Here is a 15,496-nt window from a genome sequence, read left to right as displayed (position 1 = left end):
CGGGATGTTACATTACTGCCACCCTCAGGTTTTATTCTCCCTCTTTATCCATGTCAAGGGGAGATTTCTGTAGCATCCCTCTCGAGCTGTCTCTCCAGTCGAGCCATCCTTGGAAAATGATATACCCCCCCCCCAACAGACTAATACAGCGGTCCCCAACCTTTTTTTGTGCCACGGACCGGTTTCACGGAAAGCAATAATTTGCCGGAACGGCATAGAAATGAATAAAAACAAATGACTAAAAATACAACTCACCATTACCGTGAATGTAGTAGTTGTAATTAGTGGGAGCCCTGCGCTTGTGTCTCTTCAATGAGGAGGCTTCATTGCCTCATTTGCGAGCCTGTCGCCACATATTACGCAGAGCGGACTTGGTGCGTGAATCACCTGAAGCGATAAACCCGTATTTTAAGTAGGACTGCTGATATTGTCTCTTAAATGCAGCTTTCTTTTTCTTGGAAGTGGTAGACTCTTCTTCTTGTGTCTCATCATTTGGCCTTTTCTCCTTCCCGAAGAAGCTCTCCAAAGACGTTTGTTTTTTTTACTCATTTTTTTTTCCACTTTTTTTTTTTTAACTAACCGAGACGAGCGGTTTGACAGGTGCACAGAGGCACAGGCGGATGCACCTGATTTTCTAAATAAAACTTCTTTCAGACCCTGATGATCAATAAAGTATTTTTTGTTCAGTCTCTCTGTGCGGCCCGGTAGCAAATGGCCCCGGTGATTGGGGACCGCTGCTCCAACGCACTATTTACTGCACTGACTTCTGTAACTGTTACCATTAGTGTGTGTGTGTTGTCCCGGGTCGGATCCTGGCCCGGGTTGCTATTATTATTATTATTATTATTATTATTATTATTATTATTATTAGTAGTAGTAGTAGTAGTAGTAGTAGTAATAGTAGTAGTAGTAGTAGTGTGTATATGTGTCCCGGGTCTGATCCAGGGTCAGGTGCCAGGTCGTACACGGTAAGTCTTAGGTGGGTTCCAAGGTCGGATCACAGGTAAGTTCCCGTACCGACCCGGGACCGATCCGGCAATTTCTCCGGACACTGCCGGGACCGACCCGGAACTTACCCGGGACCGACTTGGAAATTTCTGTTATCATTATTATTATCATTTCTGTGTGTGTCCCGGGTCAGATCCCGGGTCGGCGGTCAGTGGCCCGGTGGCTGTGGACCGCTGGTCTACGTTTAATGTTGTCCTCGATCCGTCCTATTTTCTTTAACTGTGTCATCGTTTCTCGTCTGTCATGTCTAAATTTCCTGCATGATATGAGAACATGCTTAACTGCCTCAGCCTCATGACACAGATTGCAATGGCCTGTTGGATGTTTCCTATGATGAAAAGTGTACTGTAAAGGTTGCTGTTCCCATTTCTCAGCCTTTTGATCATTTAATATTGCCTTCAACCACTTCTTTTTTGACTGCTTCTTTTACCAGTTTGTTTGCTCTCTCGTTTCCCAGGACACCTGAATGAGCCGAGACTCACATGGATGTCACATTTTCCCCTGTCGAACTCTTCTCGGCTCCACCTTTTCCTGTTTGGTGCCATGTTTAACCCACAGTGGGTGGAACCAACCACAAAATATAATGAGAGAGAGAGAAATAAAGTACTGACTGGAGTCACTGTTATTATAACCTAGAAAACAAACAGAAACTTGAAATAAATGCAGTGATAGAGAAATTTATTCATTCACAAGCAGTCCATCTCCCACCAAAATATTAGTTTGGACTTATAAAACTGGATTCAGGTGATAGTGTGGATAGACCAACTGACTTTTTCTTATCTTAGTGCGCCTCCTGCTGGACACTGCTGTACTCTGCTACATGCTCTATGTTGTAGTTGCTCTCTGTTCAAATGGAAAGCTCACAACTGCCATGGAAAACCCAATTCACTGAAAACCACACACACACACACACACACACACACACACACACACACACACACACACACACACACACACACACACACACACACACACACACACGAGTTTCTCATATAAATGTTCTCCTTTTGATTAAGTGAATGGTTAGAGGAACATTCGGGTAAAAGATGTGATGCCAGAATCTCCCCACATCAGTTGTTCTTATATGAACAGTTAACTGGAGCAGAAATGGTGCCAATAAAGAGATTGAAAGTCGGCAAAATGTGCTGGAAACAGAAAAGAAGGCTGGAAAGATATAGTTAACCTTTATTTTTAACCTATGCCCTTTTACTTGGTGATTGAAAAAAGGACGTCTGATTTTCTCCGCAGCTGGGAGACGCAGGTGAGACAAAGGTGGATGCAATTAAGAGAATTGGGATGGAGCCAATTAAAGCAAACGAGAGGCTGTCATTGGCGACCGAGTGTCAAGAAGGCGGGTCTTACCTGTTGTAAGACTGTCAGCGGCAAATGTGACATATTACGAGCAGAGAAAGAGGAGAGGGAAGATTGAATGAGCGACGGCCGATCAGCTGGTTGACTTCACCGGGTTCAGGTAAGACCCGCGTCCTCTCATGCGGTTGGCAATCCATGGTTTTCAGGCTGCTCTGTGGCATATTGGTCAGTGGCTTAAACTATTAAAGTGTACAAAGTTTTCAGAAAAAACAGTGTCAGGCAGTGCTGTTTGACACCTTTTGTGCTGCAAGCTATGGTGACAAATACTGGCTCTCTCTCACATGTAGTTGTAAAGGATAAAGGACGGTGTGTGTGTGTGTGTGTGTGTGTGATGCGATGCGATGCCTGTGATTTGTCAATACACAACATATCGTCTGTAAAACTTCATCTTTCCAACAGGTCATCTTGTCTCTCAGGTGTAATTGAGCACCTGAAGCATCATTCACACCACAGCGCTGATTTGCTCATCTGTGATTTTCTGCAGGAATGCTTTGGGTGGTGCTGGCGTCTGCCTCTGCCCTCTTTGTGGCCACCTTTGCCCTAGACAATGGACTGATGAGGACCCCTCCCATGGGCTGGATGGCATGGGAACGGTTCCGCTGTAATGTTAACTGTGACAATGACCCCTACAACTGTATTAGGCAAGGCAATATGTTGCATATCACACACTGTAAATAGCTGCTTTTCTTACCTCTTTTTTTTTTCTTTTTTAAGAAGTATGTCTTCTGGATCTGGCTTTTGAACTCCATGATCCTCCAGGAGGAGCTAGAGAGAGGGACATCTGGACGAACCTGCTGCCCCTGCAACCAGGCCAGGGACAGAAAATTAAATAGAAATTTCTGCCATAAAGCATGAGAAACAGAACAAATGTAACAGCAGTATTACTTTAAAGCAGTGTTTCTCAATTCCGGTTCTCGGGGCCCCCCTGCCCTGCATGTTTTAGATATTTCCTGCTCCAATTCAAATGAGTGGCTCGTTATCAAGCCACTGCAGAGCTTGATGACGAGCCGATCATTTGAATCAGGTGTGGTGGAGGAGGGAAACATCTAAAACATGCAGGGCAGGGGGGCCCGAGAACCGAAATTGAGAAACACTGCTTTAAAGGCTGCATTCAACAAATACTCTTCCAAACTAAAATAAAATGTGGCATTGCTCTTTACACTCATCTTTATTAACGCCGTACATTATCCCTCCCTCTCATGAGACTTTTCTTTGTTTCAGTGAGACTCTGTTCACTGACATGGCAGACAGGCTCTTAGAAGACGGTTGGAGGGATCTTGGATACGTCTATGTGAATATAGACGACTGCTGGTCCTCCATGGAGAGAGATGAGAAGGGACGACTGCAGCCTGACCCGAAGAGGTACTGTGTGCTCCACGGCGATTATGCCGTTTTTAATCCAAGTTAACATCTGCTGCATATTTGGCTAAATTGACATTAAAATACTAATGTGACAAATGTTGATGTCTTAACTCTACTGGCACAGCCCCGACACTCACTGGGCAGCTCATGTCATTGTTTTGCAAAAGCAAAATAAAGAGGACTCACCATGCATCATAATCAATATTGCAAACAAACTTGAAGGGCACTTTGAGCGCAGACCTCCGCCAAGTGCAAAAGTTCACTCATCAATATGCTGCAAGTACACACCACCAAAGACAAATGCTGCAATGTTAACTAAAGTGAAAAATCATGTATCCGCCCTGTGACTCAACCAAAATTTCATGGGTTCTCCCTTGGTCTATGCTACACCCTTCTAAGTTTCTAGTCAATAACTTTCCATAAACTTGCTATCGAAGTGGTCTGAAAACGGAGCCTGCTTGGTAATAAAAAGCTTTTAAGGACAATATTCATATGTTTTGATTGAATAAAAAGTGCTTGAGAATAGTGACTTAATTTTTAATGTGACATTCAATTTAATATTTAATTCCGATCTATCTGTATGATCTTGTCTGCTGTACACTCAAAAGTATTGTTTGTAAAGCTGAATCACTCCTTTCATTGGAATGTATTGTCTAATCAATGTTTTTGTCCTCACTCCTCAGGTTTCCAGGAGGTATCCCTAAACTGGCACGCTACATGCACGACAGGGGTCTCAAGCTGGGGATCTATGCGGACATGGGCACAGACACCTGTGAAGGCTACCCCGGCACCCCACTGGATAAGATCGAGATAGACGCTCAGACTTTCGCCGACTGGGAGGTGGATATGCTTAAATTTGATGGCTGTCATTCAAATGCTTCGGAGCAAGAACAGGGTAAGCGTAGAAGTGACTTTTACATCGTGGTTCTTTTGGTCTTTTTGACTCGGCTCTTGTTCCTCTGTTGGACAGGTTACCCCCTCATGTCAAAATCTTTAAACGCTACGGGCCGTCCCATTGGCTACGCCTGCAGTTGGCCTGTCTACCAAGATTGCCTGCCACCTAAGGTATAATCGGGATGTCCCAAACTTTAAAAAGTTTTTGTCTTTGACTTGAAACTGTTTGTTCCCAGTGGACATGTACCTGTGAAGATTGTTACTAGGTTCACACTTTAACTTTCACTCGACTGATAAACTTCAGGTAAACTTCACCCAGCTGGGCGAGATCTGCAACCTGTGGCGTAACTACTACGACATCGAGGACTCCTGGGACAGTGTTCAGGAGGTTATTGACTGGTTCTTTGATCACCAGGATGTCCTGATACCTGTAGCCGGACCTGGAAGGTGGAACGACCCTGATATGGTCTGTTGATGACTTTGGCTTCACTAACACATGTTCTGTCTACTGTATGATCTTAGGTATAAAATTAATTATTATAATTTTTTTATAAATTAAACCTTCACAGCTGGTTATTGGCAACTTTGGCCTCAACATGGACCAGTCTCGTACTCAGATGGCTCTGTGGGCGATTATGGCTGCTCCTCTTTACATGTCCAATGATCTGCGCAGCATCAGCAGCGGCGCCCGCAGCATCCTGCAGAACAAAGTGGCCATCAGCATCAACCAGGACCCCATGGGCATCCAGGGAAGACGCATTGTAAAGGTGATATGCTTTTTTTTCTTTTTTTTTTTTTTCTTTTTTTTTTCCCCTCTTCCCCCCTCTTCACATGGATCAATCCTGCAAGTGCTGAAGATGAGTTCATTCAGAGGGCTCTTTTCTAGCCTGTTTTTAAACATGTCATCTTTGTGCCATTATTCAAATTTTCTCATCAACTTTCTTTCTGCCAGGAGGGGAGTCGCATTGAGGTGTTCTGGCGCCCCCTGTCCAACAACACCAGTGCACTGGTATTTTTTCGCCGTAAAAACACACACTACTGCTACGAGACATCCCTCAGGAGGCTCAATTACACTGCTGGCAGTTACAAGGTACGTCTTATCTGTGTGCTGAACTGATTAGTTGCCCTTTTATGGCATAGAATGCCTGTCTGTTTGCTTTTACTAACCAAATATCTGCTTTCTTTCTACTGTCCCTCAGATCTTTGATGTCTTCACTGAAACGAACATGACACTGAAAGACTCCACTGATTTTGTGGTGACGGTGAATCCCACTGGTGTGGTCATGTGGCACGTGTCTGCACCCACCAAGCTGAACCTCCGCTAGTTCTATAAAAATGGCAAGGAAACTGGCATTCCACATGACTACTGACCGTTCTTAACTATAATTGTATTGCTGTGGTTCTTGATGTGTTGAAGAAATGTCATTTTTTAAAAATGAATGTGTAAAGTTCTAATAAATAATAAATATTCAACAAGGAAACTGTTTCAGTATGTTTGACATCATTACATAATGGACCATTTGATGTAGAATCTCAAAGTGTTCTTTGTGCTTTCTGTGAACAAATGCATGTTTTACTGGAGTGACTTTAACTCAAAAGTCTGGCAAAAGACCAAATAACTGAATAATCGTAATGAGGTGCACACAGTTCACACAGAAGTATTTTAAGACTGCACTTCTTTCACTATACATCAGAGTACTAGGATGCAACCTGTTTACAGCATGGTTTCATTTTAGTTTCTAAGAACTTTCCAGGTAGAAGTAATGGGCTGTTAAGTGTCTCAACTTGTGGTTTAATCAATTTCAACATTTTTTTGTTGAAAGTATTGCCACCTACTTAAGCTCATCTGTACAAAACTCATTTTCAGTGTGCATTTTTCCACATTTAGCTTATCAGCAGCATAAACTCATAATGTAGATTAATGTACTGCTCTCTAATAAGGCACCTCTTATGAAGAATTGCTTTCTAGATTAGCTGGAAGTCTTCCATGCAAACATTATGGGGCTGCCAGGTTCTGGAAAATCCTCCTCCAGCATGACATGACTTTGCTTGTCTCTTACGTATGGCCTTTTATAGTTTGCCATCAAAACTAAAGAAGTCTTTGGGCAAAATGTCCTCTAGAGCCACATGCAAGTCCAGCTGCCTTTGGAAGCACTTAGAAGAACCAGTGAAAGACTGAACGCCAAGGGTTTATGGCCGAATGAGGTGACACTGACATTAGTCCAAAGGTTCTTGAAGACTGAAGGAAATGAACTCAGGCAAATACAATCATATAACTTCTTTTCTAGGATCGCGAAGGAATGACCCCGCCTTAGTCTGCCTCTGATTGGGTTACTCTGATATTTCACCTTAACCAATCATCACGGCTTCTGCCTTAACTTAACCTCCACGTGCCTTTACCGAACCAACCCAACGCGCGAAGACAAAGAATATTAAACAATCAGAGGCAGAGGAAGGCGGGTCATTCTTAAACCATTGGCCCCGTTTCCCCTCCAGCTTCCGGCTGTGTAGTGAGCTGACTGAACCGCTATGTCACGTGACCGTTGCTTCTTTTTTATGGCAGAAGCTCCGTTTATTTCTTAGCAGTCAGTCCGTAGAAAAAGGGTTTCTGTGGTTTCAGTCTAGAGGTGTTAAACACGGGATTTATTTAAAGGTCCGAGCGGAGTGAAAGAAACGGGAAAGATTCGGAGCTGAGGAGACTCTATCTTCCTCACTTCCTATAACTAAGAGCCACTGAGTTTCAGTAAGTCAGCGTGTCTTCTCACGAATTTTACGTGGGCTGTATGGGCGCATGCCAGCAAACATTAGCTGTCACACCATTTTTAAACATATATTTGAAAATTTTTTAAGGATACAATTCATTTATTCCGTCTATCATTGGATACTGCTTAAAAAGCCACAGTTCAGTGTCGAGTTTGACCATAGTATGAACCTTACAGTAAAAGGAAATGGTACTTAAGCTCGTGCTTTTTGGACATGCATGGTTATTTCCACATGTGTATGCCATCTGATAACTTTATGCACTCTGAAATAAGTAGCCTGCTTGCTTTTGATGTAGTCAGACTGAGTGATGGGAGATGTCACCTGGCAGGATGTTTCTGCTTTCACAGGTTGTTACAGTCACACCCAATCAGGTGACACTCAGGAGGTGCGCGAGGTGTGAGAGATGCCTGTCACTCAGACTATATGATGTGTCAGTGCCTGTAACATTGTGCACACTCAGAGCACCTTAACCTTAAGGTCACCTAGCGTGCAACACTGACATGACTCCACTGAAAGGCTTTTCCTCTGCAGGGATGCATTTGGTGGCGCTTCTCTTTGTCTCTGCGCTCTTTGTGGCCGCCTTCGCCCTTGACAATGGAGTGATGAGGACCCCTCCCATGGGCTGGTTGGCATGGGAGCGATTCCGCTGTGACATTGACTGTGAACATGACCCCAAGAACTGCATCAGGCAAGTCAACATAGTATGAATATTACACACTGCGAAGAATCGTCTGGTCTGGAGGTGGACTTTACATGCATATCGCTAAGATTAAGAATTAATAAGATATTATGCATAGTAAATTCTGTTTAAGGTGTAAGCTGGTACACATCAGTGTCACACCTGGAAAAAATGATCAGATTTGATATCTAGCTTTTCCAATTCAGGGTCTGAGTGAAGCAGCTCCACTGTTTCATGCGATCTTTAGGCATGCAAATGGGGAGGAGCACTTCATGACTAATGCTACAGGTGTGTTGCTTCACTTTAAACATCCTGTTTTAATACAGCAGGGTGTGGAGCTCTGGAAACCAAACAAGTTTTGTGGCATCCAAATTAAACCTTCAGTGAACAAGTATCTCCAATGTGCATTAAAGAGTGTTAACCAAACACCACGTTCAAAACATGCTTTAATACACAGAAAGCACACATGCATTTATCACTGAATGGCACAGTGAGAGCAGTTGCTCATGGGGATGACCAGACAGAGAATTATCACCTGAATCTGCAGCTTTTGCTTCACTCGCTTTTTTCACCTGCCCCCAAGCGGCTAAAATTGTTGCAAAAGATGTGGTGGCTGTTTATTCCACCTGTTAATGAGACACTTCTTGTCTTTCTTCCAGTGAGAATCTGTTCATCGACATGGCAGACAGACTCGCAGAGGACGGCTGGAGGGAACTTGGATACGTCTACGTTAACATAGACGACTGCTGGTCCTCCATGGAGAGAGATGAGAAGGGACGACTGCAGCCTGACCCTAAAAGGTAACATTACAGTGTAGATTGTAACTTCACCCTAAAATTTTGTTTTTTTTTCCCCAATAAGGAAGATGAATCTCCACAATGTGACTGTGTAAACAAACTGAAAAAGGTGGTGAACAAATTAAGACACAAGCAAAATCGCACCATGGTTATTATCTTAAATAAACAACTGTAGGCTTTTCTGGTTTAGAGTTTCACTATTTGAGTGCACACATACTAATTCTTAGTAAGATTGTACACAACCAGAATGTGATCATTTGGACCAATTCAGAGTAGTTTCTCTGCTGCATACTGCATGTTATACAAAACAAAACTAGAGCTACAGATGATGCAAAATAGTTTTATTCATCATTCACTGAACTGAAAACCTTTGATACAGACTGCCCTTTTTCCTCACTCCTCCTCAGGTTTCCAGGAGGCATCCCTAAACTGTCTCGCTACATGCACGACAGGGGTCTAAAACTGGGGATCTATGGGGACATGGGCACACACACCTGTGGGGGCTACCCCGGCACCCCACTGGACAAGATCGAGATCGACGCTCAAACCTTCGCTGACTGGGAGGTGGATATGTTTAAATTTGACGGATGTTATTCTAATGCCACAGAACAGGAGCAGGGTAAGAGCAGAAGTGACTTTTACATTGTGGTTAATGCGATCTTGTTGACTTGACCTTGTTTGACCCTCGTTCCTCTGTTGGACAGGTTACCCCCTCATGTCAAAATCTTTAAACGCTACGGGCCGTCCCATTGGCTACTCCTGCAGTTGGCCTGCCTACCAGGGTGGCCTGCCACCTAAGGTATAATCAGGATGTCTTAAAGTTTAGATTATCCACCTGAAGCTTTAGGCATAGCCATTTTCACATTTTGACTTTTCCACTATGTGAAGCTGATGTATGTTTTCAGGTAAACTACACTCAGCTGGGCAAAATCTGCAACCTGTGGCGTAACTATGACGACATCCAAGACTCTTGGGACAGTGTCCTGAACATTGTTGACTGGTTCTTCGAAAACCAGGATGTCCTGATACCTGTAGCCGGACCAGGAAGGTGGAACGACCCTGACATGGTCTGTTTAAGTGACATATTAACATCATTAACGTCATCATACATCATATATTCACATATTTACTCTTTTCTAGTCTGTTAGTACAGTCTGGAAGCACCTGTGGTTAAAGAAAAGGCCCTCAGTCCAGTCAAAGGCCTTGACTGGACCTTCTTTAGTATTTTTCAGCACATCACCCTTTAGCATTTAATTTATGATTAAACTTTTTAGTCCCATTGAGATCATAAAGTCTATTTTTCAAAGGAGCCCCGGCCAAGATAGCGGTTAAATGTTTTAGAAACCAAGCGTTTCCCATCCTTTCACTCCGATCCCTCTGAAAAGAACATTTTATCCACAACAAATGAGAAACAGTCATAAAATGTTTACAAGCATCGTCAACATCATCAACAAGATTTATATTTTTTCCCCAGTTGTAAAATACATCATGTAGAAAACCCTTTGTGTGCTTCAGAAAACAAGGCTTGGGCTTTTTTTTAGCATTTCTAATTGCAGCAATTACACAGTGATCACTAACACGGCTTACCAAAATACAGCCTGAGAGTACTTGTGGGGGCAATCGTTAAGAACAAACCAATTAAAGATGATTTCTCAGGGCATTTTGGGTTAGGATGTGTGGATATTTGCTGGAGACTAAACTGACCCCCCAGTTATACTATAACCAATTTTGAAAGCCAAAATACAGAAAATACAGACCTTCCTTCTTCCTTCCTTGTTTGTTTATCTTGACTTCCTCTTGTTTGAAATCTCATTTCATCCTCCTTGATCGTGTGATTTTTGATCTCCACAGCTGATTGTTGGCGACTTTGGCCTCAGCATGGACCAATCCCGTGCCCAGATGGCTCTGTGGGCGATTATGGCGGCTCCTCTTTTCATGTCCAATGATCTGCGCACTATCAACAGCGGGGCCCGCAGAATCCTGCAGAACAAGATCGCCATCAACATCAACCAGGACCCCATGGGCGTCCAGGGAAGACGCATTGTAAAGGTGACGCGCTTTTCCATGGATGCTGCAGTTATTCTAGATAAACTTTTAATTTTGTCTTGGATTCCTCAGTTGTTCACATGTAGACATCTTCTCATTCTTTGTGTCATTTTTGACATTTTCTTTCTGCCAGGAGAAGAGTGGCATTGAAGTGTTCTGGCGTCCCCTTTCAAACAATGCTAGTGCATTAGTATTCTTCAGTCGCCGTAATGACATGCCCTACCGCTACCACACTTCCCTCAGCAGACTCAACTACACCACCGGCAGCTACAAGGTATGTCTTTAAAAGTCTTCTAAACTGTCTTCTGGACTCCGGTGGAAAACGTATCATTTGTGGTCCACTCCTGTCTTCTCAGTTTGAAGACATTAAATTTAGCTGTGTAGGCCAATTGCATATCTGGCTAAAATGATGCTGTACTGTCCCTGGAATTCAATTTTTTCATGATTTCACTGCCTTTTTAGATACACCCTCACTCTTTAAACATGATGGAATACGCCTGAACTCTACTGGTTCCCACAATCCTTCAAACAATATAAAAATTATCCAGAATGCATGCAAATCATTATGCAACTGATGTTATGTTGGTCCTGCCTCGGCCATCTTAAAATTTTTTTCCATTATCCATAATGCTGACGTCTGCCAAGACCTAGCAGCATCCATTGCTAAGTCCAAAGATCACGTTCCACTTAAAACTCTCTGAATTTACTGCAGCCATAAGAGTGTAGTGTTTGTTGCCCAGATCACAGGACAACAAGAGCTGCAGGTTCAGTAATCAGTGACATTGTCCCCACTTTGAATCTCAGGAAGGATCTCCCTATTGACCTCTCCAAAGAATTTGATACTGGCAATCATCAAATCCTACTTAACAAGCTACAGTCTATTTGATGGTACTCAGTCAAGCCCTCTTTTCACCAGTAATGGGGTGCCACAGGGGCCTATTCTTGGTCCATTAATAATTACTGTGTATAGTACATAAGTAACGTTATTCTTGAGCACTTCAATATCCATTTTTATGCAGATGATACCCTATGGTACAGGTGATATCCCACCCATTTAATTCACGGGTGGGGAGCATTTTTCCTATCATGGGCCATTTTGACTTCCATAGCATCCTTCAAGGAATTGAATTATTGAACATATATATGACACTAACCTTTGCAATGACTGGAACTGCTTCTCTTTGGTGAGGCATCAGATGGTAGTAATGGTGATGATGATGATGAGCGCAGCTGATTTTCCAGGTTTGGTTCAGTCAGTCTTGTGCAAAACTAAGTCTTTGCAGGAGGCAGGTTTGAAAACAATCACTCACAGTAACAGGTTGTTGCTTTGCAGCTCAGTGATTTAATGTTGTGGGTTGTCACATCAGCTGGTTCCACATTCAACAGCATAGCAAATCTGCTCAGTTCCTTTTGTTTTCCTTTCATGTACTGAAACCTCTCGACAAGTAACTGAAGGAGTTTTCACACTCAGCAGTGTATTCTGATGTTATACCAGGCTTTGGTTCTTGCAGGGTAGGAAAATGCAAAGTGTTACCTCTTTTGCTTCAAATGATTTCACATTTGAAAGCAGAGTGCTAAGAAGCTGGCTGGAGCTCTGAGAGGTTCTTGGTAATGTCCACCATGAAGGCCAAATCACAGACACTTGATATCACTGAGTTCCACAACAAGCTTTCCTTTTACCCCGATACATTATTCGAGACAAACTGACACTACTTTGTCTGTAAAATACACTTTTACACTTCTACTAAATTCCCTCAAAGTCTTCACTACATACATTATAGGAGTCTGGACAGACGGATGTAAACTGTAACTGTAACACCTTGGTGGAGGCACACAACCGTGACGCGGTAATTCCAGTAATTCTTTACTCTCCCTCAGATCTTTGACGTCTTCTCTGAAAAGACCGTGACGCTGAAAGACTCCACTGACTTTGTGGTGTCAGTGAACCCCACAGGTGTGGTCATGTGGTACGTGTCTGCGCCAGCCGAACTGAACCTCCGTCAATTCTATAAAGGTGGCAAACTCCAGAGATCTGCATACGATGATGATGAAAACGCCATTCCTCGTGTCTTCCTCTGAGTGCTCACTGATTGAACTTCATCATCTAATAATCACGTTTCTGCCTCTGTGCAGTGGCTCTTCATAACTGTGAAATTACAAGACCTCACTGGTACATCATCAGATGCTCAAAGGACTTCATTCTCTGCATAGCCGCGATGTGCCAATGAATAGTTCCAAATTCTCTATTCTCTATTCCAAGCAATGAAATCACTGCACGCTCAGGGACAGCCACTAGTGTGAACTTCTTCTCTCAGATTCTGCACCGGCATCGAAATTGATCAAGTGAAAAGGTTCAAAACAAAGCACAATCCATGTCAAGGTGAGAACAGCAATGATCTGGGACTCGTGTAAAGTGTTTCTGTACTATCTCAGCTGGGACTGGCAGAGCTGAAAAGCTGATGCATCAACACTGTGGCTCAGACTTAAGTTTCCACTGCTCTTATTGAAACACTTCCTTTAAGGAAGCAGGATAGTCTCATGATGTCTCAAGGATGTCACAAGGAAGCTTCTGCCTTGCTGGTTTTTCTGAATGATGTTTATATTCACAGTAAATCGTCCTTCCTGGAAGGCTCATTGCTTTGGTCTTTCAAAATCCAGATGTTTTATGAATGTGTGTTGAAGATTGAAGGTTTTAATAAGGATTGTATGCAAAGAGCAACACTGTGCCCCTATAGGACTCTTGCAAGAAGGTCTCCCATCAGTGACTACATGTGTGCATACTGACAGTTTTACTGGAGTGGCCTTAACCCAAAAACCTGGCAGCACAGGCCCAATAACACCGAACGATCCTGTTGAGTCTACTTCAGAGACAGTTGAGGCTCGTAAAGTTCACACAAACATATGAACTGCACTTTCAGCAGGATTGCATTGTTTTTGTGCTGTTGTCAGTTTATTGGGATGTGAGCGACTGACCTGGTTTCAGTTCAGCTTTTAATGACTAAAAAAGGTGATAGGCACTTTCAGTTCTTACTTCTCAATAACTAAGCAAGTCTCAGCTTATGGTGGTTCAAACTTTTTGCTCTGTATTGGACACATTCATTAAATAAACACACAATTTCCAAATACTTTTTCTGTGTTTTACTGTGGAAATTACAGTACTATTGTCCTTTTCAGTAACTATTTTTTAGGTTTAGTGTAACTCAAGAATAAAGTGGCTTTTGACCATCAATAACAGTCAAATTTATTGTAGATTAATGGAGATGAAAATGAAAACTGCTTTAATCAGTATTCATTCAAGCAGCTTCTAATGCCTAACAAGCATGAGGCCATTTAAGGAGTCTCTGATCATGTATTTTTCAGGCAATGGCACATAATACTTAGCTCATGCATTAGTTTGTATAATGTACAGAAAATGAGGACAGAGGGAGGAAAACTGAATCATTCAGCCAACGTGAATACAGGCACACATCTATACTGAGCCAGCAGAGGTCAGCGCTGCTCTTCAGGCTGTTTGGACGTGACCGCACAGGCCGTCCAGCCCCATCCACTGCCAAAAAAGTGCACCTGCTGGAGAGTACAAGGACAGTCAGCCCGTTCGGCTCAGTCCTTTATCTCTCTGTTATGATTTACTCACCCTCACCCATTTTCACACATGCACAACAATAATTTTCGATTTTTAGACTTAATTTTGTCCTTCATTCCTCTCATCTCCTCTCCTTTATCCATCATCTATTAATTTTTCGTGACATTCGCTCTGCCTCTTCTTTCCTCCCATCTCCTCCTCCTCCTCGTCTCATTTGCTCAATCTTGTGCCTAGTATCACCTCTGACCTTGGCCTTAAAGCCCCATGTTTGCACGCAGTCTCAAGATACTGGAGGAGTCACATGAGTGTGTGCGTTGGCGTGCATGCTACAGCATGTGCGTACGTATGACATGAGTAAACTTGCTTTGCTTGACACACACACAAACACACATATCCCTTCTAGGTCATTTCAGGACAGATTGGCAGTGTGTACGTCTGTGTGTGTGTGGGAAAGAGGATCTTTGCCTTCCTTTCTTTCCCTTTTAGTCGTCTCAGATATCCGTTGGCTGGCCAAACACGACACATCTCTCACTGTCAAGGTCCCCGCCGCTTGGGAACATGATGTGGGAGAGAGTTATGATAGAGAAAAAGGGAGACTAGTACAAGATGGATTTGTTCAAAGGAGGAGGGGGGGGGGGGTGCTGTCAAAAGTCTATTAGAAGCTGCAAATGAGCAAAGGAAGGACAGACAGAGAGAGATGAGAGAGAATCAGTAAGGGAGGGGGGTGAGACGAGGAGCAAGAGTGTTCCTGCCGATGCTCACGTAGGCCCACAGCTGCAGAGAGGCGCAGTTGCCACTCTCGTCTTTGTACCCCTCAGCACCAACACCAGCACCCCTGATTCAAATCAGGGGTTGATCCCCCCTCCTTCCGCCAGCACACGCGGTTGTTGTCACGCTGCTGGTCACACTCTCTGCCTCGCGCCTCTAAAATCCAACCCAGATGAGGGGAGGGGGCATCAAACAGTCACGACAGCACAAGGGCGGATAGGATCC

The 15,496-nt window shown here is 43.4% G+C and overlaps 2 protein-coding genes across 3 annotated transcripts; both read left to right on the top strand.

Annotated features, from left to right (window-relative positions):
* Positions 1 to 3,506: 3,506 nt before the first annotated feature.
* Positions 3,507 to 5,994, top strand: LOC143336456 (alpha-N-acetylgalactosaminidase-like). 2 transcript variants are annotated; one of them, XM_076756655.1, is made up of 7 exons: positions 3,507 to 3,741; positions 4,425 to 4,636; positions 4,712 to 4,806; positions 4,940 to 5,101; positions 5,205 to 5,402; positions 5,588 to 5,725; positions 5,835 to 5,994. In XM_076756655.1, exons 1-7 carry the CDS (start codon positions 3,521 to 3,523, stop codon positions 5,958 to 5,960), a joined length of 1,152 nt encoding a protein of 383 aa, XP_076612770.1. In that variant the 5' UTR covers positions 3,507 to 3,520; the 3' UTR covers positions 5,961 to 5,994. The 2 variants fall into 2 exon arrangements, with proteins under 2 accessions (XP_076612770.1, XP_076612769.1); XM_076756654.1 differs by having other exon boundaries at positions 4,425 to 4,806.
* A 1,099-nt stretch (positions 5,995 to 7,093) lies between these two features.
* Positions 7,094 to 14,040, top strand: LOC143336791 (alpha-N-acetylgalactosaminidase-like). Its single transcript, XM_076757132.1, has 9 exons — positions 7,094 to 7,378; positions 7,930 to 8,086; positions 8,737 to 8,877; positions 9,282 to 9,493; positions 9,579 to 9,673; positions 9,780 to 9,941; positions 10,726 to 10,923; positions 11,054 to 11,194; positions 12,799 to 14,040. Exons 2-9 carry the CDS (start codon positions 7,932 to 7,934, stop codon positions 12,997 to 12,999), a joined length of 1,305 nt encoding a protein of 434 aa, XP_076613247.1. The 5' UTR covers positions 7,094 to 7,378; positions 7,930 to 7,931; the 3' UTR covers positions 13,000 to 14,040.
* The last annotated feature ends 1,456 nt before the right edge of the window (positions 14,041 to 15,496 follow it).

Source organism: Chaetodon auriga, chromosome 18 (assembly GCF_051107435.1).
Source record: "Chaetodon auriga isolate fChaAug3 chromosome 18, fChaAug3.hap1, whole genome shotgun sequence".
Classification (NCBI taxonomy): Eukaryota; Metazoa; Chordata; class Actinopteri; order Chaetodontiformes; family Chaetodontidae; genus Chaetodon; species Chaetodon auriga.
This window is presented reverse-complemented; position numbering and strand designations above follow the sequence as displayed.

Coding starts and splice junctions, on each gene's coding strand:
- LOC143336456 (XM_076756654.1), top strand. CDS start 3,521: ATGTGGCATTGCTCTTTACACTCATCTTTATTAACGCCGTACATTATC. Junction 4,807..4,939: donor AAGATTGCCTGCCACCTAAG/GTATAATCGGGA, acceptor GATAAACTTCAG/GTAAACTTCACCCAGCTGGG. Junction 5,102..5,204: donor GGTGGAACGACCCTGATATG/GTCTGTTGATGA, acceptor AAACCTTCACAG/CTGGTTATTGGCAACTTTGG.
- LOC143336791 (XM_076757132.1), top strand. CDS start 7,932: ATGCATTTGGTGGCGCTTCTCTTTGTCTCTGCGCTCTTTGTGGCCGCC. Junction 8,087..8,736: donor GACCCCAAGAACTGCATCAG/GCAAGTCAACAT, acceptor TCTTTCTTCCAG/TGAGAATCTGTTCATCGACA. Junction 9,674..9,779: donor AGGGTGGCCTGCCACCTAAG/GTATAATCAGGA, acceptor GTATGTTTTCAG/GTAAACTACACTCAGCTGGG.